This window comes from Bicyclus anynana, chromosome 21, assembly GCF_947172395.1.
Source record: "Bicyclus anynana chromosome 21, ilBicAnyn1.1, whole genome shotgun sequence".
In the NCBI taxonomy this organism is placed as follows: domain Eukaryota; kingdom Metazoa; phylum Arthropoda; class Insecta; order Lepidoptera; family Nymphalidae; genus Bicyclus; species Bicyclus anynana.
This window is the reverse complement of record NC_069103.1, coordinates 6546231-6569663: the sequence shown is the minus strand read 5'-3', so window position 1 is coordinate 6569663 and position 23433 is coordinate 6546231. Positions and strand designations below refer to the sequence as shown.

The following is a 23433-nucleotide window of genomic DNA, read 5'->3' as shown; positions in this document are numbered from 1 at the left end:
AATTAGTAGGCATAGATTTAAGAGTCGGTATGGTACAGAGTACCAAAAGCATTACTCTGTGACCTTACTCTTAAATCTATGAGCTAAATGTATTATTTTTTGTGCTTGTACTAATCTGTGATATTTTGTAGTCTCAAGCTGGTGGCACATAATATAGAATACTTCTAATAAAAATCTAGATAAAAAATAGGTTGCCTCGAAATCTCCTAACCAACCTATCATTAATGATAGTTAATAACGGTTAATAATAGTATGGCCAGGAAATTTTTAGGCATACGTAAACGCAACGTACTTGATGTACCACTTTTCATCCAATAAACATATAGGTGAAGGTCATTTCTAATACGGCTCTTAGATTATGTGGATTAGGATTATAATCTGTAAAGGATACCAGTGTACCAATTCAAAGTTCTGTATAATGCATTTCATACAATACGCAGTTTTAAGAGCTAGTTCTAGCGATGCCATTTTAACTCATAATATTGTTTCTATTACGTTGACAATACGCGGATTTGATTAAGGACATTTTAATGTTTTATAGAACAAGGGCACATCGGTCCTTGATATATTATTATACATACATTGTACAGTACCTATTCTAAAAAAAGAAACATCAAACTCAAAATTACCTTAAACGGATACGGGTGAAACATTGTTTTCAAAATTCAAGAAATGTGTCCTTGAATTTTGTAAACAATATTTCATCTGGTTATTGTCAGACTTCACTATATTTTATAAAACTTTATAGCTTAGGCACCTAAATAAAGGCAAATAAGGCCTATAATACAGAGAATTTTAGACCCTTGAAAGCTTCCAAAGCTAGCACGGTCCAGACTCCTTAGTATTATACAGTACATATTATGAGTATATGATAGGAGCATGAACAAACTTTCGGCATTCATAAAATGAAGAAGGTGTGGCTTACACAGCCTCTTGACTATTCGAGTGGACGTCCATTAGCTGAAGTGATGAACTAGCCATGGCCGAAGCCTGTCACAGGACCAAATTTGAGCTAAATTAGAAAACATAAAATCCTAAATTGCTCTCTCTCTTTCTATCAATAGAAACTGAAGCTTTACGCAAAGCGAAAGAGATCGTAAAATATCTAATTTTACACTAGTCCACTGAGGTAGTTTTTGAGCCGTCATTAGATTCGTTACCTCTGGACCACAGATTAAAGAATAATAGGCAGATAGAGTGTACGGAAAACGACGGTGTCGTAGCCGTTTCAATTACAAAATTCAGATTCAATCACATCCAATACATTCTTAAATGTATTGGATGTAAAAGTACTACACAAAGCGTCGCATCAGTAATTTTCAATATTATTCAAGAAAAATGGTGCCTTATTTTTTAAAATATTTTGAAAACTGTTGACAAAACTAAAGAAAACATGATAGAGTATTTTTTAAATTATTGGTTATTATATTAATTATAATATTAATTTACGTAATTATTGTCAGTGTTATATTTTGAAATACAAATTATGAAAAATGCGGATGTCAAGGAGACGCGTGACTTTTTTTATTTTTTCTTTCTGTAGAGGGGAAAATCCTCATGGATAACTGTTTGGGTAGTGCCGGACTCCTACCGGCTAAAAAACCCCTCCTACCTTCAGAACGCTGGTGTAACTGCTATTCGGCCTACCACCTCAGAGTATCTTTTCATCTTTCTTCTTTATTTTTATTAAGCTTTCTAGAAAACTTCTCATTAGGACCTATTTCTCACTTGATTTCGCTGCCTGTAAAGACTCATTCTGGACATTCTTTATTCTGTGCTCTGGACGTAATAAATAGTATAACCTCACATATAAAAATTGTCACAGCGTAGCAATGAGTCGAGCGGATGTGTGATACGCCCACCGGCCGCGCGTCCGGTTGCCACAGTATCCGCACTCCGCACTATCCTAGATAAGGTAGCTGTTGCGAAATTTTGCCAAAATTCTGCGCTACGGCATACGGCTACTTCAGGGCCTGACCGTCCATACGGCGAACGGAGCAGTCGCTCCAGGCGCCAAATCATAGACAGCGCGTAAATGATAATCCTTCTCAACCGTAGACGGTAATAAAATAAAAATAAAAATAAAAATAGCCTTTATTCTGTGTCTGCTGAATACATATGATATACCTTATACTATTGCTTAATTTATACACCAGAGTAATCAGGTTGTCCTTCGACATAGGCCCCCTCCAGACTTTTCCACTCTACTCGATCTCTGGCCTTTCCTTGCCATCCTTTCGGCAGGTCATCCTCCCATCTCTTATGTGGTCGTACTTGCCTCCTTTTCCCATCTCTAGGGTACCATTGCGTGACCTCTTTGGACCATTTTTCTTTCGAGGATCTCAGCACATGTCCCGTCCAGCGCCACTTCAGCCTTTTTATCTTTTTAAAAACGGTACGTAGACAGTACTGCGCCTGATATACAATTGGTCACCCCAGAGTATGGTCGAGATCTTCGCGTCCATTCTTACTTTACACTCATAATTTGGTATAGGTATCTATATATACATATTATTAGGAACGATGGAACAAACAGGAGAGGCGCCATAATTGGATCTCGCTCCATTTTAAAATTTACTCCGGGCCGGCGCTGGGCTACTTGGCCCATACGTGATATTAGCAATAGTAGTGAGAGCTGTGATAGCTCAGTGGATATCACCACCGCCTCCGATTACTTAGGATGTGGGTTTTAATCCCGTTCGGGGCATGCATTTCCAAATTTTCAGTTTTAGTTTTTCAAGATATTAAATATCACGTGTCTCAAACGGTGAAGGAAAAACATCGTGAGGAAACCTTAACAGAGATTTTTTTTAGCAGTGAGCCTAATATGGGTTGTTAACGAATTATTTTTTATTCCTTTTAAGGCTTCTCGTAGAAATAAGAGGATACTATAACACTCGGGGATAGCAGGGATAGGTGTAACTTCTAAATTGTGTAAGAATTTTTCAAATCAGTTCAATATTGTCGGAGCCTATTCAATGCAAACAAACAAACAAATCGTTCCTCTTTATAATATTACTAATTGAATAAAACAATATACTTAATCTTACCTCATGACATTCAGCTTAGTAGCAGTGTAGTGGGTTATGTTCAAAATCCTTTCTCTAATAAGGACCAGCCTGGCCCTGTTAGCCATTGAATAATTTGATCATAATGATGATGATGACTAGTTTATTAGTAGTATAGGCACATCTTGAACTGATACCTACTATCTTTAAAGATACGTGCTAATAAACTCATCGTGCGTTATATAATAAGTACTTCATTGCACCGAGTGCAAAGGAAATGTCAATCAAACCTCAGGGTCCAGACCTTTCAAGTTCGTATTATCAAGTATTGTAATGGCACAATACGATGACTGTTTTGCGCTTGTTTATTTTGTTGATCATAAATATAACAATTAAAGGAATACTTCGGAGAAAGTTTCCGTAACTGTAACCCTGTACCCTATACCATGTACCACGTAACCATTAGGTACCCTGTATCATGTAACCAGTAGGTACCCCGTACCCTATACCTGTATCATGTAACCAGTCGGTACCCTGTATCCTATACCTTGTACCATGTAACCAGTATGTACCCTGTGCGCTGCTTATAATATAGCATCCTCGCTGGGATAACTCTGTATAATTAAATTACACGACTAAAGAGTCATCATCATATAAGCCGATGGACGTCCACTGCAGGACATACGTCTTTAGTAGGGATTTCCAAACATCACGATCCCGATCCGCCTGCATCCAACAAATCCCTGCAACTTGCTTGATGTCATCACTCTGTCTGGTGGAGGGTTGATCAACCCAGAGTTTTCTAGTGCGGGGTGTGGCTTTTCGAACTGTGTGCACACAGTTAATACTCTACTCACTCACTCATTGTCACTTTAGCTTCTCGACTCGTTGAGTTTTGTCGATGACTTTGGTTCTTCTGCGGATCTCCTCATTTCTGATTAGAACACGAAATTCGATGAAAGAATAAACAAATGAAATTACTTGCTTATCGGTTCCATGCTCAATTTGATCACATTCAAATGCTTTACATTGCTTACTATTCCTCTCTTCTTTCTATACCTCTCCGTTACTGAAGGCTTATGTCTGTTTTTAATGGTTGCATATTATGAGAATGAGGCGCTGGTTAAGCGTAAAAGAAAAGAATCGCATTAAACGAGCAACACATCGTAGGCACGCAAGGAGCATGTCCTATACCTGAATAATATATCCTAATCACATAATTAAGCTCATGAGAACATTAACTAGCTGGTGAGAGGCTTAGGCCGTGGCTAGTTACTACTCTACCGGCAAAGACGTACCGCCAAGCGATTTAGCGTTCCGGTGCGCTGTTGTGTAGAAACTGTGTGTGCAACAAGCTACCATCTTAAAGTGCGTCATCACTTACCATCAGGTGAGATTGTCGTCAACAGCTAACTTGTAAAGAATAAAAAAAAGAATTTCGTAATGAAGGTACTACTAAAAACTCTTTTTCAGTATTTTTTATTTAGTGAAGTGTTTTTCAGATAGCATGGTTACGGCAACAGTCGCCTGCATGATGTTCATAATACGTACTATTAAGGTGAATCGCGGCAAACTTTCAAGAGTGAAACGAAGTTTCACCCGCACCATCCTACATGAAACGAACTGTAAGACTGCATTTCGAGCAAGGCTAACCGCCATCTGATTAAGTATACAAAAATTTTTGTCTAAGGGTAAAGGTACATGTACAATCATCGATCGTAGATCGTTAGATGGGCTCCGAAGCGTCGCGGAATCGTTATTGATTTCGCAAATACTTATGAATGAAAAGTAACAACTTTGTCATTATTCGTGTTGCGGCTTGTGTTTTTACAGTTCCAAAATGATTACAAAGGCATTATTAAGGGATTAAACAAGAAAAAAGTCACATTATGCGCTTGTTGCATACTAATTTTAGATGTGCGTACACGTCTTTGAGTAATGACATAACATTGTGCGTTCTTTAATATGATGGGGCCCATCTAACGATTTATATCGATGTGTATAATGTTCTCAGTGTGCTTTACATATTTTTTGGAGCATTATTATTTCAATCACAGTTTTTATTTATCTTGAGGAAAAGAACAAAATTATTATTATGATTATTCATTAGTGGGGCACAGGATACCTATTTGTGTCATTGTCTTTTTATCGCTAACATATTTTTTTTATCGTGTAAAATAAAACGGTGGCTTTTGCTGTTGTCCTAATAACTTTTAGATATGATTTTGAAATAACATTTTGTGTTTTACTCCAAATCATCTCCAAGTAAACAAAAATATGTGCTTGGTATTCTAAGCATAAGTATACTTACTATAAGTTCAAGGATAAAAAGTTCCTAGTTCCTAGTAAAGCATAAATAGTTCAACAAAGTATGAAGTTAAAAAAAAAATATTCTTAAACCATGCTTGGCAGATTCAACTATTTTTTCTTAAATAAAATTAAATGAAATTGGTTCAAGTATTACGTAATCAATATAGGGGGCTGGGGTTGATGACATGGGGATGAGATGGTGATTACGTCAGCAGTAATTATTTACTTTTTTACACTTTACGTAGCATTGTCTATGCGTGAAAATGGAACGCATTTTCGGAGATCCCCACAAATAAAAAAAAAAACATGTAAGAATGTTTACATAAGTATGTGGGGAAGTATCAATTAAAAAAAAACAATTTAACATTTATCTGTGTCTAGATTCCGCTGCCTAATTATGTTTTACTCGTAAATGGCAAAGCTCGCACAGTAGCTTTAATCCATTGAATCGATTTCATGAATGGCGGTGGTGGGGATGAACTTACGGCCAAATCTGGTCCCGCGCATCGCTGGAGGCTTGAACTCGCTTCAGTCCACTGGAAGCGAGTGCGCTTGCGCGGACCGGGTCACTCGTACGACGTCCCTCCAAACGAACGCGGGAAATTCAAACTAATCCATATTCGAATTAATCTTTTTTTCTTTTGTTTTTTTTTTCTGGACTAAGACTGTGACGTATACGTCTTGTGATTGTTGTGTGCGTTGCGGATATTTATTTACGGGCATGCAGTAGAGATGGGGATGTTAAACTTAAGGTAAGTGACTTTTTTTTTATTGTTTATTGAACTTTTTTTGGTTATCTCTAGGGATCTCTAGTTGTTTAATTTTATTAGTCAGATATTTGAAACTCTACTTTTGTGAATAATGCGTATGGGAAATCTAACTAGAATTTGGTTTCTGATATATTTTTATTAATGTTTGCGAACATTAAATTTTTATTTTAGTTTAGAATATTCACCTTTATTATCGTCATTTAGAAAAATATTATAACTTGATTATATTTTTCTAAAAATTCAAGACATTTTCAATCATTGCTTTAATAGTAATAATAAATAAATAGTTTTTAAAATATTTATACAAATGAAAGGAAGTTATTATACGAATTTTTCTAAAAAAGAATAGTGTTTCATATATATCACAACGATAAATAGTCATTATTAAGAAGAATAAGAAATTTTTTTTTCACACTAAACAAATTATTAGGTTCAAACATATGAAAGAAAAATAATACTTGGTAATGCAAAGGCGGCCTTATTGCTAAAACAATCTTTTACAGGTAACCCCTTATGACATAAACATGACAAAACTACTGCAGCATGTTTATTTAAACATTGCATTTAGAATAAAAATATCTAATACATAGTAATTATTATATTTATAATATTCATTAGTCATTATAAACTAGGATAAACTAATAATGGGTATTTCATTCTATATTTTTTCAGTTACGAATTTTCCTTATTTCATCTTTAATTTTCCTTGTAAACAATAGTTTTGGGGAATTTTATTCAAATAAATTTTGTTTAGATAATTTCCCCCTTCGAAATACTTTAATATCAACGGTCTATGGAAATGTGCAAAGTTTTTACAAATACGATTTTAATATAATCTAATAATTCAAAATATCTATTCATATCAAAATTAAAATTACAATTTTATAAAATGTATGTCTAACTAAAATTATGTATAGTTAAATTATAATCAGTATTTATAATGACCAACTACTTATCAAAGATCCATTTCGTCGAATATTTTAGTTTTATCTATTAGGAGTTTAGATTTATAGATTGAGAATAAGCGCGGTAGCTTTAATTTTTTATTAATACAATGACAAATTAACGCTTGACTGTGTTATCATTTGATGTTAAGTGACGATGTGGTCTAAAACTCACGATCTCGGGAGCGAGTGTATCAACCACACTCAGGCCAAGACGCCATCTCAGTAGCGACCGGTTGATACACTCAGATCAAATCGCCCTTCCCGAACGGCCCTCTAAGATGATGTCCGAGTCTCAGAAGAGACGTCATTAGAGAGTAGTTCCGCCCATCAACTCCGTTTCTGCCTTAGAGCCCCATCTTTTTCTGCGTTCGCCCAAAGTCCCATTAAGAATGTCTAAGATTTTTGATGCGGGGAGGACAGGTTTACAGATATGACGTGTTGTTAACTTAACTTGAGTTATGACTTTAACTTATAGATTTAAAGAAGTTCATTTATTTGTATATTTATTGAAATATAGTTAATATTAGTTAGTTATCATCAGAACTTAAAAGCTCCTGAAAATATTGTAAGATTTCGTTAAAAAATAATGTATCTTACATCATTTTTTGCGATTACTATAGTGCCAGGCGCCGAAGTGTTCTACGGGTTAGTCTCATTTTGTAATATATTTTTTTCTACTACTTCTTTATTTATGCTAGTAAAAATAAAATTTTAGTAATAGTCCCCGTCAAACATAAATTTAGTCAGGGTAACGATTTGAATTTTCAGGAATTCTTTCCATAATAATAAAAAAAAAACGTCGGTTTCTTCGGATTGACTTATTAGAATTTTATTCTAGGTTTTGTGTCTATACTAATAATCTAATTCTAATAAATGGTAACGCTTTCAATTTGCGAAGATTTAGTAAATTAGTACCCCTAAATTAGGACCTATTGTCTTATATGTTTAAAATTTATTTATATGAAATATAAATGAATAATGCGATAACGTGTCAACGAACTGCCGACTCGCCCTTTACCCAGTAATTGCACCATGTTGCTAGTAATTTTTACCCATTACCATTACGTTTAAAAAGTGTATAAGTTAAGTGTTGAAGTGCGGTACCTTAATAGCGTAATCTTTCCATGATTAGTTTTGAAACACGATGCTTAATACAACTAGGAATAAAACCCTATATGTAGGTACCTACCTTATTCATTACAAAATAAAACTAATCTGTACTTATAATAAATCTGTAGAGGTCAATTCTGTACAAGAAATATATTTCCAAAATAGCTATTAGGGTGATTAGTGATCGATACTGATGCAAAAAATGTCTGTCTGTCGGTATGTTCATTATAGAAGCAACAACTACTCGACGGATTTTAACGAAACAGTACAATTATTCTTCATACTCCTAGGCAGGTTATAGTATACTTTTCATCACGCTACGATCAATAGGAGCAGAGCAGTGATGGAAAATGTTTGGAAAAGGGGAGGTGTTACTCCATTTTTACAGCAATACTACTGTAACGGCTGGATTAAAGAGGTCTAAGGGCGGACGAAGTCGCGGGCGTCTGCTAGTTGTAAATAATAAATAATGATGCAAATAAAAAAATGATTTTTCTATGGAATATATCCAGAACCTGAGGAGTAAAGTGTCCTTTCGTCAGATCCATTGTGGCAACCCTTCGCTTTTAAAGTTTTCTTTAAAAAAATCTTTAATGATGTTTTTCGAATGGTTGCAGCAATAATCTCATATTTTCATATGCCGAGAAAAATATTCATAACATACATACACTTTATACCTAGATGAGTAATCAAGTATTATATACCTTTCATAAAAAAAATCGAAACAGTCCGCAAGTATTGTTCAGGCTGGCTGATTCGATGTTTTTGATGAGAAGTAGGTACAATTAATAAAAAAAAAAAAACTATAACTGTTGTTTGAAAGAGAACCTTAATATTTAACATCATAGCATTTACATAACCGGATAACAAGCCCAATATAATTCTAAAATGCTACACTGCTATGCTATATTAAAAAAAATGCGGTTTTGTCCAAAAACCAAATAAAATATTCGCAAATTGGGGCGTACGTCAAATCAGCCGCTATCGAAAAGAGAGCGGCGTCGTCGCCTCCCGCAAACTGGATTTTCAAATAAAAAATAAACAAAAAAGCGGGATTAAACTAAGCCTATTGTTCCTTTTCTCCCGCTTGTCCCGACCAAGGGAATTTCTCTACCGCTCATGCATAAATTCATTGCTGCTTTTGTCCTACTGCTTCGTATAATTAAACGGCTACCTGTAGTGATGTACTAAATAGCGATAGTGATTTCCAAAACGACTTTTCTGTGGGCAAAAGCTTGTTATAAGAAGCTTTAGTGGTCATTCGCGACTTTGCGTGGAATTTATTTTTTTACGAACATTTTATCCATATTTAAAGCCTCAATAGCTCAACGGTAAGAGCGGTTGGACTCATCACCGAGGGGTGGTGGTTCGATCCTCACGACGTTGGTCTATTGTCGTACCCACTCCTAGGACTGTCTTTCCTGACTAGTTGGAAGGGTAGACTTAAGAGATTTAAGAAAATTCTCTGGTACATGCAGGTTTCCTCCCGATGTTTTTCCTTCACCGTTTGAGAAAAATGATATCTTGTTAAAATGCACACAACTGAAAAGCTAGAGGTGCATGCCCCGGACTGGATTCGAACCCACACCCTCCGGAATTGGAGGCTAAATATATACTTGAAAAGAAAACGTTATGAAATATTTTAAATATAAGTGTTTAAAAACTTTAACAATAGTTAATTAAGATTGATTTTTAAATTAACTTGATCATTTTATAGTAATATGACTAAATTATTTCATTTATTTATTTTATTTAAAATTCAAAGGACCAATTATAATTCAGAATAAAATGCATTATTTTCTTATGCATGCTTTTGATATCACAATTTAATATTAGCATGTATCTTTTCGTCTCATAACTAAACTAGGAAAGAAAGGTTACCATTGCATTAAATATGAATATCACATTTAGTTTTCTATGTTTATTTATATGTACTTGTTAAAATTTCATTGATTGTCAATAAAATGTTAAGCGGTTTTTTGCTCTTTAACTTTTGGGCACGCGATTTCTTTGAATTCCCGCTTTAGTTTTGGCGTGTTCGTTTTTTGCGGCTCAGTAATTTTCTCTCGACATGAATTTGAACGGTATCAAGTGTTTTTAATCTTTTAGTCCCTACATAAGTTTAAGAGCATTACATTATGTCATATTATACTGATGGGACTATAAAGGAACTTTCGCCTTGTACGTAATATATATTCTGTCCTTTCGGATCATTGGCTGTTGGATCAAAGGTCAGATACAATACAGAAGGCAGTGATCCTTGAGACGGAGAGTATAATGTGATTATGATGAATGAGGTTCCTCATTCTGGAGCTCTGACTGCTCGTTGAGGTGGAGCGGATTTCTTTTATATTTTTAAATAGTGTTTAATAATAATAAACAATTAAATAAACATTCTTTAAAAAAATTATGTATAAGTAAATTAGAATAAAAATTAATAAACAAAATATAATGATGGATAATGTTTAATGCTAAGATTATATTTAATCATCTATTTTAGATTCCGATGAAGTTAGCAATTTGATAATAGTTTTAAAATCTTGCATGATTACAAATCGATGCTTATTATACTTCAGTAATTAAAGAGTTCGTGCAAGCTTTATTTTATAGTCTCTTGACCACCGAAGGATACTAATACATCGCTTAGTATATAAAGTCTCATATTACGTCACGAAAAGTCATATATATGAGATTACCGGCGAAAGACTTGTTAGAAGTTCCATAAATACTATTTCCATAGAGACAAGCAGTCTTGAGCAAATGCTGATATTTTTAAAATAAACATCTTACTTTGTATCTTGTTTACACAAATCCATTGACTCACACAGTTTATAAAATGTAAATCTAAATAAAAAGATTTAGAACAGTTTACAGTGTTATAGGCCCCTATTCTGCGTATCCATTCATTCGAGAGCCCTCATTAAGGAGAATTAGGTCATTCTTTGCGCCAAACAATGCTTTTCAACCGTATTTTACGGTCGTTGAGTAACCTAGACCAAACGACGTAAATTAGACTCGCATTTTACTAAATTAAGTGAGCATGCATGGAATAGATAAATACAATTGGCCAGCATAATAATGAATGTCGTGGGATATTTAGAATAATTTAACGTTTAAATAAATGCACGTTGAAATGTATGACCTGTGTAGAGACCTAGACTTTACTGAATGGTTTAGTTCCCCGCGTTACAATCTAGTGCTTGTGGATCTCCTAGCGTTTATATGCTCCTGGTAATTGTAGGTAGAGCGCAAGACCTAAGTCTAGACTTCAGCCAGACGCGGCCACTAAACCTGAGTTTTTAATGTTTATTTTTATAATTCTAGACACAGACTTGCTTGACGACTATCTAGTATGTAAAACATTTATACCTAGTGTTTTAAAATAGGTATTGTTACCTATTCAAAAGAATGTCTAGAATGCATTTTGTTCGTTACTTACAAATGTCAAACCTGTAATATTAACATCTGCTAACTTAATTTTTTAAGTATAATATAGTTATTGTAACTATTGTTGATAATTAAATAATGTTAGAGCCATCATAGCCCAGTGGATATGACCCCTGCCTTTGATTTGGAGGGCGTAGGTTCAAATCCGGTTTGAGGCATGCACCACCAACTTTTCAGTTATGTGCATGTTTAAAAATAAATATCACGTGTCGCAAACGATAAAAGAAAAACATTATGAGGAAACCTGCATACCTGAGAATTATTTTAATTATTCTCGACGTGTGTCTGCCAATGCCTCATAAATCCAGCGTGGTGGAATATTATAGACCTTCTCATTCTGAGAGGAGATTCTTCCTCGATAGTAAGCCGAATATGAGTTGATCATGATGATGATGATGATGGTGGTGATGATGATGATGATGATGATGATGATGATGATGATGATGATGATGATGATGATGATGATGATGATGATGATGATGATGATGATGATGATGATGGTGATGATGATGATGATGATTATGATGATGATGATGATGATGATGATGATGATGGTAATGATGATGATGATGATGATGATAATGATAAATGCGAAATGTCATGCATCACGAAATCACGAAAACTGCTTGACGTACAAAAAGGAAATTTGGCAGGAGGTAGTTTATATAGTAGACGTCCGTTAAGAACAGATTTTACTACAGGGCCGGATTAAGGAGATCTAAAAATCGCGGGCGTCCGCTAGTATACCTATATTTGTAATGATTGTTTTTGCAGTCTTGGATTAGATACGAGTATAAACTATGGAAGTTTAGTTGACAGTTTACATCGTGTTTCAAGCGGACCAAGTCGCGGGCATCCGCTAGTTATAAATAAATATACTTACTTAAACAATTCACTCATCACCATTTTTTATAGTAATTTAAACAAAATACACAGTAAGCTAAAATGTACAGACAAAGTACGGGTTAATTCGATCAAGGTTGTACCGATCATTATATAGGGAAAGCGTGCGTAGGCGAATGCTTACCAACAGGGTTCTGGATGCTGGTGTTTATGGGCAGTTTCATGTGGGAGTTGATGGGATGGATCGGGATTACTATTTCGGGTCCAATTGCTGGTATTTTATAAAACACTAGCTGACGCCGCGCGATTTCACCCGAGTAGTTCCCGTTACAGTAGGAATACGGGAATAATATATAGCCTATAGTCTTCCTCGATAAATGTGCTATCTAACACTGATTTTTTTTTCAAATCGGACCAGTAGTTCCTGAGATTAGCGCGTTCAACCAAACAAACACTTCGGCTTTATAATATTAGTATAGAATAGCAAACGCTCCGCGGTTTCACTTGCGTAGTTTCCGTTCCTTGGGGAATATGGTAATAGAATATAGCTTTGGGACTCACAAATAATGTGGATTTAATATACCTTGCTTATTCATCTACCTACTGTATGATAAGATGATATATACGAAGGATTGTCAGTATGACATTTATTACATAGAATCTCAATTTCGTATATGACAACCAACATACGCCAAAGTGAATTAGTTTGCTGTTCTACACATATTATGACAATATATCAGTCTGTCAGGCGCAGTTGCTAGTGCTGTGGTTCTCAACAGAGAGGTCCAGGGTTCGATTCCCAACTCAGGCCAGTTTAGGATTTTATAATTTCTAAATTGACTAAGTTCAATTCAGTTCAAGTAATTAAGTCTGGTCTGGTGGTAGGCCGTGACTAGTCACCACCCTACCTACAAAGATGTACCGTCAAAGGATTTAGCGTTCCGGTACGATGTCGCGTCGAAATCATCGGAGGTAGAAGTGCTTCTTCCAAATAAGCCCACTTCCATCTTCCGTATCATCACTTAACATCAGGTGTGACAGTAGTCAAAAGGGCTAACTAGTCAAAGAATAAAATAATACGTGGACACTTTTCAGTATCGGTACATTTACAACTGCCTGCCAGAATGGACACGGAAATCAAAATATTTTCAATTTCCGTGTAATGCTGACCAAAAGACCGAAGCAGATCTTAAAGACGGTTAGGGTTGCCACAAATAAGTAACCTACCACATAATATGAATGCATGAATGAAATGGAATTGTTATTTGGTTGCCTTATTTTTGCCTTTAATCACAGTCACTTACTAGAAAAATTGAGTAATTCACTTTTCTTAGTTAGACTGAAAAAAAGCTGAGTCATTCCCCAATAATATGTAAGTTCTTATTATTATATCAAACGCCACATCTTGTGATGTTTGTTTAAGCATTCTTTACGTATTTAGTCAAAACTTATTGTTATTTTCGCCAATATACGTAATGTATTTTAATTACACGTTGACTTCAGTTTAGGAATCACGTGTATACACATAGCCGTGTAAATAAGTTATGAAAGGAAATGAAATGTATTTATTGTCCTAATACAATGAATACCGTTGACATGGTGTGCAAATTTTACAATTTTACATAACACTGGGTATATTTTACAACATCTACCTATTTGGTCATAATCACAATGTAACGACTTCTTGATTAATACAATGCTAAACAACAGCTATAAGCGATGTTATGATTACATTTTGATTGTTTTATAATACTGTAAATGTAATGGGAAATTAAAAAAAATAATAATAATGAACTACAAATTATTGCCCACCACAGTAAACTTATATCAGGGGCGGCCCGGACTGATACACTCAGGCCAAAACACCCTTCCCGAACGGCCCTCTAAGTCGAGGTCCGAGTCTCAGGGGAGACGCCCTTAGAGAGTCATTCCGCCCATCTACTCTGCTTCTGCCTTCGGGCCCCATCAGGCGATGCTTCTGCGCTCGCCCAAACCCCCGGTGACGCCGCTGAGGTCCCATAAGGAGCCTACGGCACTTACACAATCAGAAAAAAAAAAGTAAACTTATGCAAGCAGCAGCAGTGGGAGGATATAAATTCCAAAGTCAATCCTTCTCTTCTTGTAGGTTCCACTGATTATGCCTTTGACCTATTCATAAAAAAATGGACTAATGATGATTAATTACCAATTGAAGAAAAAAGTTCATTAAAGGCGGAGTAAAATGGTTGTAACTTAATAACTCAATTAAAATTTGATAATGTTTGTCAGTAGACATGAGAAAGTGTTCGAGCCACGCAGCCGGCAGCCACGTGTGTCGCCTGTTGGGGGTGGCATATGCACTCGGCTTAGGGCTGTGGTTTGGAGAAAGCTGAGGTCTTTTTATTTAAAACATCCTACACTATGATCCCAAGCTCCTACTAATGGGGATGAAGACTAGATTTGAATATATTGATTTTTATGAGACATTCAAATAAATAAGTTCAATATTAACTAAATAATATGAAAAAACAAAGATTGACTGGATGTTTGCAAAATAAATAAGGTTACAAAATTTCAAAATGTACTAAAATTCTTTTATCGTAATTAAAGGAAAATTCACACATCTTTAGCTTCCTTACATTAAAAGTGACAATTTTCAATAAATGAACTATAAACATAAATGCATAAATAACAAAGATATTTGTAATTTTGTTTGAAGGCTCATACAAATCTAACGATCTGCGAATCAACGACGTCATTAAATCGTGCCATTTTGTATGGGGCGTTCATCAGGGATTCGTAAATATGACCCTTTAAATCCCCGCAGCTCCGAAAGTAATGATTGCAGATATCCTGTTACTTCTACAAAATTGCTTTACTATTAGCATACAATTTATATACAATTTAAAAATCTGGCAGCATCCCCATTTTTAATTCACTATTTTATGTTATTCGGGTTCTAGATTTAATTATATGTAATGTTATTAATGATATTCCACAAAACACCTTCAATAATAATGATAGAACTATTATTTTTCAAATAACTAAATTTCTACTAATTATCTAGGAGCTAATTTAATTATAATACTTACTCATAGCTTCTCCTACAATAGACTAATTTCATAATGGATTTATCATTCAAAGTATAGAAATTACATCAGACTATTACGCAATGCGTGTCAAGTGACAACCCTACAACAATGCGCGGTAAATCACCCGCAGAGCGCGTCGGAGTATAGACGTCGTGTGCTTTGACGAGCCGCTATGCGTTTTATGACAAGCCATTGATGTCTTCCTGACTGACTCTTCGTATTCCCATGCTGCTATGACAATTCAGCTCCGTACTTTGACCTCCACAAATTTCCTGTTTACCTAGTACGTATAGGAGTAAAAGTGAGGATAACAACGTGAAAACGATGAAAACCGTCTTCTTTCTTTCTTTTACAGTGTTTCAAAAAGCTGGTACTTACCTTATTTTCGGAATGACTTATCGGATCGGTTATTTTATGGTTGGAACCTCAGATTTTTTCCTTTTCTTTTTTGAGCAATCCATGTCATCCATGAATGATAAACCAACCCGATTACATCACATCACATCAGCTTTTAAACAAAATCAAACCGTATCATAATCGATCTATATTCGTTTAAAAGTTCCACAGAAAGATAAATACTTCAAACTTAAAACACCCTTCTTTTTAAGTCGGGGCTTAAAAACAAAATACCCGTAATAAATAATCTGGTACATATTGGCTTCCTGTAATAAATAGATCAGTTTCTTATTTGCTAAACCTAACTTTACAAAGTGAAAAAATACAAGTTAATAGCGGAGTTATTATTTATTACACAACCATTTTGACGTAGTTTTGTGTAATAAATAATAACATCTAACAAAATAACAAGGGCTATTTTTGTAATTTCGTAATTTTAGATTATGAAGAAAGAGAACAAGGCAATAAATTGGCTATTTAATTCGTAGCTTCGTTCAGGAAGCCTGTGTTTACTATACCATTATATTTTCCACAAAGCTGAACTTTATTTAATCTGCTTAAAGCTAGATTATGAGCTCCTTGACCTTATATCAAGATAGATATAAACTATTAATTTATGAATTAGCGTAATATAAGTACAATACAGATTGAAAACCCTTAAAAACTGTCTTTAAAATAGTATTCCCAAAGTACTAGTAATAAATCTCTCAAAAATCCCATACAGTACACGAGAATTTTACTCAGCCACGAAAGCACAGAATAGCGCAATACGAAAGCTCGCCCTTCTTCAAACTTTTCGGCGTGCTCAGAGAACCGAGGTTTGTGTAACACACGACCTACATTTAAATTATGCTATCCTAGTAGATATTACAAGATCCATTACAAGGATTTTGATACATATTTTTAACCGACTTCCAAAAAGGAGGAGGTTCTACGTTCGGCTGTATGTATGTTTTTTTTTTTTTTTTTTTTTTTTTTATGTATGTCCAGCGATAATTCCGTCATTTGTGGACCGATTTTGAAAATTCTTTTTTTGTTTTGAATGGTTTGATTCCAGGGTGGTCCCATTTTTTTCATGTCAGGATCTGATGATGGCATCCTGGAGAAATCGAGGGGAACTTTCGAAAATCGTAGAGACGGCTAGTACGTTTGTTAGTGTTTCCATAAGGTATTTTAAACCACTACAATTTTATGAAGGTCTGGCGTTGGTCTGATGATGGAGCCGATACACAAACGATGGAACTCGTCAACGATTTACAGCAGGTACCTTTTGTTTGTGCTTGATTTATTTGTATTGATGAGAACTTTCCACCTAGATGGGTTGTGACTGTATTAGGGGTCTGGTGATGAAGACGAAGGAGAGTTAAGGGAACTCCTCGACGGTTCACAGTAGCTACCTTGTGTTTTGACTTGATAATTTTGTATTGATGAGAACTTTCCACCTGGATAGGTTGTGACTGTATTAGGGGTCTGGTGATGTAGATGAAGGAGAGTTAAGGGAACTCCTCAACGGTTCACAGTAGCTACCTTGTGTTTGGACTTGATAAATTTTATATTGATGAGAACTTTCCACCCATATGGATAGTTTGTGTGGATAAAGGGGGAGTGAAATTTTGTATATGAGTTAAGGTAGTATTTTTAAAATTGGGATTGTAGGACTTAGATACTTTTCTTATAAAAAAAATTACGTTTTAACTAATTGCTCATTAATTTTTGTTCACACTCAGTAGGTGTGCTAACACTAAAAATTAAAAAATAAAAATTTTAATAAAAAAAAATTCAACCGACTTCCAACTCAAAAATTAACCTAAACTAAAAAGCAAAAAATAACATCTTACCTATGTGCTACCTTCTGATCAGTTTGAAGGCGGTGCCAATCCAGTGTCATATTTTAATTAAAGCCGTTTCTGAAAGAACCACAGAAATTGTGTAATTTAAACGGCTTGAATTAAAACATCACTGGCTTGGCACCGCCTTCAAACTGATCAGAAGGTAGCACATAGGTAAGATGTTATTTTTTGCTTTTTAGTTTAGGTTAATTTTTGAGTTGGAAGTCGGTTGAATTTTTTTTTATTAAAATTTTTATGCTACATGTTGTCGACTGTGTTTTGGTACATTGCTGCTTCTTCTTCCTTTTCTTCTTAGTATCTACATGACATCCATTAACTAATGAAGTGTAAAAATATTTGCATTCGATGGTTTTTATGTGACAACTATTTGCAAAAGCTCTTGTAAAATATGTTTGTATTGCTTGCCTAATAAGAAAAGCTAGGAATGTTTTACGACTTGACCATTCAAGTTTTATTACTTGTTACCTATGTACATCGTAGATAGCATTATTTATGAAACTCTTTAGCATAAAACAAGATTTATTTATCTTTAACAGATGTACACTTTTACGTGGTAAAAAGTGTATATTTAAGGTAACATTTCCCTAAAAAAATACTACCTAAAATAATTGCATGGAAAGCAAAAGTTTCGATTAGGAACCCGCAACTTGTCTAACTTATAGTCAGCATTTTATGTAGTACTTTGGTAGCAACCGTTTGCACACAACGATAACTTTTTCCCCACCCTCCCAATTAGTATTGATTTATCACTGGTTTCGTTCGCACGTACTCTAGTCTATAGAACAGGTTCTCGTTGCTCCTCTAGGGTTATGGTCGCCTGGTACTTGCCGGGCGATAGAGCACCGCACGCCCGCACCGCGCTCACATGCGCAGTGCGTGCATGTCCCATGCATACAAGACCTCTATAATAAACGTACACACAACGCTGTGTCTGTGTAATGTTTACTTATGTTTGTTGATAACTCTCTATCAATGTATTAAAATGCAGGTGTGTGAAATGATACACAGTGACATGATACAAGTGTACAATTCGAAGTTGAATTCATACAAAACTGATTTATAGGCATTAAATTATAAGATTGGACTTAGACAAAGTCTTAACGAATAGGATTTTAGAAACCGCAATGTAATTTGATATTGTGTGAAAACATTATCATATGATAAATAAACTGCCGTTATAATGGTGTCCCGTTTTTGTGGTTTCCTTTAATGCATACCATAGCGTCACATAGCGTCATCCAATTATGTTAGATAACAGTTATTAAACCACAGGATACTTTGAGATTTAATTTACCTGGACACTTGAACTGTGTTCCTTGTTTGGATCGTTAGATTATTGATTGTAATCAAAGTAGCCAGTGGTTTTATGTGACGAGTACTATAATAGAAAATATTATTATGTATACATAATTATCAAAAATTCACACTCCTGTTGCATTATGGGATTTGGAATCGTCGAAAAAGTTAACCTTGGGTCTGATACTGCGATATCTTTCAGTTAATGCTTTCCTGGTGTTATAGGTGACATTTTTTGTGTGTAACATGATGTTTTGTTCGTTGGTGGGTTACATCTATGGAATAGGGGATATTTTAGCCCCTAAACATTTTTCTTATTTTCTTTGTCAAGCGTGTTCTAACCCACATCCACATTTACCATCAGATGAGATCAGAATGATGACGTGTTAGTCGAAAAATGGACCAATCAGATTAGTAGGTACAGATGTGGCAAAATAGTTCAGATTTATGTCATCACCAATTTTAGCGCCTAATAATTTTATAGCTCAGTTGACAATCGTTAAATTATTTCACATGTGTAGACATTGCAATAAATATGTAAATGTTATGAATATTGTAACCATTGTCACGCTTGTTTGACTCATATCCTGGGAACACACGGACGGACAGCGCAACAGACTACAGACGACTATTATGAATTTTGTGATCAACCAAAACAAGACAGCCATTGTTCTTACTTTGTTTGTATTTCCTCTATTTTGCTAAAATTTACAAAGTAATATAAAACGTTTACAGACCTAATTTCCACAATCGATGTCGTATTAATGCTAACAGTAAATAAATCAGATCATTGATGAATATTATGGAAAGTGGAATATATACCATGTCCTATATCTATACTTATAAAGCTGTGAGTTTGTTTGTTTGTTAGCTTGAACGCGCTAATCTCAGGAACTACGGGTCCGATTTGAAAAATTCTTTCAGTGTTAGGTAGTCCATTTATCGAGGAAGACTACAGGGTGTATTTTATCCTTGTATGCTTACGGGAACGCGAACCACGCGGTTGAAACCGCACGGCGTCAGCTAGTTTATGATATGGCTAGTTTATGTTTTGTTAAATGTACCTTGTCGTTCAACAGTCTGCATCAACATTTAGCGTGCATTGCACAATGGCCTACTAAAAACGGTCAATCGTAAACTTTTTTGGTATTTTCTACATTTTTATGGTGAGCTATAACTCAAACATGACCGAATATTTCAAACTTTATGTTGCATCTGTCAAAACAGTGCGACCGAGCCAGACAGACGTTGCGTAAACCGGTAAATAAAAGGGCTGCAATGTAGGTGAACATTCCCGGTCGTAAACCTAGCTAAATGGTGTAATTGATACGGGAAACATATGGACCGAGGCTGCGATTGCTAGACAAACCTCATCTTAGGAAGATTCAAGTTTGTCAGCCTATAGTCCTACTGTTATAGTGTTTTTCAGATAGAATGGGTACAGTGACAGTTCGTTTCACCCTTGAAAGTTTGCCTCGATTCACGATAATAGTACGTATTATGGACGTCATAAGGCAATAGTCACCGTACCTATGATATATGAAAATCACTATAGTGTTGTTATTGTTACTGGACAAGTTGCCATCTGAAAAACAGCACTGTATGCTTTGTTAGATGGACATGATTTTTCATATTATGCCATCGGAATTATATAAAAAATTTCATTATTTTGACGGTTGAGACTCATTGGTCACAAGTCTTGCTCGCAGTTTTTCTCTCTACCACGCAATGGACCCGGCACCCGCACGGTGAACCCATGGACTGCTAAGATTCTTCTCTCTTTTGCTTGAAACCTGTTACCTTTACGGCTACCGTGGCGCAGTGATGTGCAACGTGGAGTTGCAAGACGGAGTTCCTGGGTTGATGCCCTGCTGGTCCAATTAAGGTTTTCTTAATTGATTCAGGTTTGGGGATTTAGCGTTCCAGTACAAATGCGTTTAGAAACCGAAAAGGATGTTGATTTTCATCCTACTCCTAACAAGTTAGCCCGCTTTCATCCAAGATTGCATTATCACTTATTATCAGGAAAGATTGTGGTCAAGGGCTAACTTGTAAAGAACAAAAACCTTCCAAAGTCACAATAGCCCGAACTTTAAGTATCAATAAGTATTAATGATACGGGCCTCTAGACTACAGGCCTTACGTGTGAAAGCAAAAATTAGTAATCCACAAGCTTACTAGGTCCGAAAAAACCATTCTATTTCAGAAATGACAAACGTGAAAAAAAGCAATCTCTTTTTCAAGCGAGCCCCCAAAAGTTGAAAACATCGTACATAGGTTAAAAAGTCACTGTTGTATTTATTTTAAGCAAGCAATTTTTTTTTTTTTTTGTGAGAAATTTACTCTTCATTTGGGCCCCTCAACTATACAGGCCCCCTTCAAGGCACGCTATGCTACTGATAGTTAGTTACCGTAATTCCTATGGTATGAGCATAGGGATAAACTGACACCCTTAAAAATGTGGTAGGTATGGCTATTCCAGGCTCCATATACTATAACAAATGTGGCGGCAGAGTTTGAATTAGCAACGTTAAGGTGCAATCGACATTTGGGCCATAATTAAAAGGGAAATATTTCCTTTCAGTAAATTATATAGTGGCAGGCGATAATGCGATGGCTGAGTTCAATGAATGCCGTGAGATTGTTCGGATGTTTATTTCCGGAGTGCATCACGGGCGATACTGCTATTTCTTAGAGTGTCGCCGTACAAATAAATGGAACTTTAATGTCTTACAGCAGGGTTTCTAAAACTATCGGCTCCACGAACACGAAAATGTTAAGAGCGCGCAGCGTGTCGGTACGATATGGATAAAATTCGAAGCGCAAACGAGACGCCGAATTATGACTTGCACGTGAGTGAAAATCACGGAGCGATTGACGCGCGCAGCAAATTTTATGACTTGAGCGCCAAAACCATTTTTACCTAATTGCAAGTAAATTAAACAACATAACGAAAAACAAAATGGCCATGTTCCCAAATATCAGGGTCCTAACTTTTCCAGAATCTGAGATCCAGAACCATTTGTAACCACCAAATTACATATTGAACACTCTTAAAATTTCCAAGTGACAGCGAACCCCTTACTAACTAGAAAAAAAATAATTTGACTGTTGAAGAAAATAAGGTTTTTATTTGAATAAAAGGTAGCAAAATAAAAGGTAAATAAAGGTCTTGGTAATTTAATAGTATGGGTGTGCTTGTTTCTTGTCACAAATGATTTCAATGTTAGGAGTCATTTTGGACAATTTTAACCTTATTTCTGACTTGGTATCAGTTATCAAGCCACCATTACGCGAACCCTTTGCCGTCGATTGGCGAACCTCTAGGGGTTCGCGTACCCCACTTTGAGAAACCTTGTCTTACAGAGTAACAGAGTAAGAGAGTAAGGGATGAACGTCTTGCTATACATAACCATCCGTAATAGGAGACATTAGAAGAATTTTTAGGATGTTTTTAAACGGATGATGTGTGGGCCGTCATAGATCTGTATCTCATATTACGTATCTCGTATTACGTATCGCGATTTTTCATACAAAGTGGTTCTTTATTTTTGACTAGCGGAGGCCCGCGACTTCGTCCGCGTAAATTTCGATGTCAACTTTACTACTACCCCTACCCTACCCTACCCCTACCCTACCACTACCCCTACCCTACCCCTACCCTACCACTACCCCAACCCTACCCCTACCCTATCCGTACCCTATCCCTTTCCTACCCCTACCCCACCCGTTTCCCTATCCTACCTGTACCTCTACCCTACCACTACCCTATCTCTACCCCTACCCTACCACTACCCTAAACCCGGCCCTAAACTTACTCTACCCCTACACTACCCCTACGCTTCCCTACCCGTACCCTACCCTACCCTGTAACTTTTCTATCTTACTCCTACCCTTAGCAAAATCGGTCCAGTCCTTCGAGAGTGGTGGTATGACCAAGAGAAATAGAGACTTCTATGCTAATAATATAAAGAGGTAAAGTTCGTGTGGTTGTAAGAGGTAATCTCTGGATCTACTGGACCGATTTGGAAAATTGTTATACCAATAGAAAGCTACGTTATTTGCGAGTGTCATAGGCTATGTTTGATCCACAAATTCACACGGGAACGGGAACTACGTAAATGAAAGCGCCGGGCGTCATATAGCGGAATTTCTGCGTCTTTTAGAAATTTTGTATTATCTCCGAAACTATTTAAGTAATTAACATACTGTAAAGGGCAAATCTTATCTCCATAATATCTTTGTGATTAATAAATAATTTATTTTAATAAGGATTAAAGTTTAGTTGTATAAATAATGACGTAAACTTAAGTATATAAAATTAATATTTTTTAAAACACAATAGGTACTATATCTGCTAATATATAGAAGATAGATATATGGTG

At 35.7% G+C, this 23433-nt stretch overlaps 1 protein-coding gene across 4 annotated transcripts in view; it reads left to right on the top strand.

The window, feature by feature from the left end:
- Positions 1-5833: 5833 nt before the first annotated feature.
- The window catches only part of LOC112056973 (papilin), a 130030-nt gene continuing 112430 nt past the window's right edge, over positions 5834-23433 (top strand). For all 4 annotated transcript variants that reach the window (XM_052888029.1, XM_052888030.1, XM_052888031.1 and 1 more), the window contains exon 1: positions 5834-6070. In XM_052888029.1, the coding sequence (XP_052743989.1) occupies positions 6051-6070 (20 nt within the window). In that variant the 5' untranslated portion in view covers positions 5834-6050. The remainder of the gene's footprint in view (positions 6071-23433) is intronic.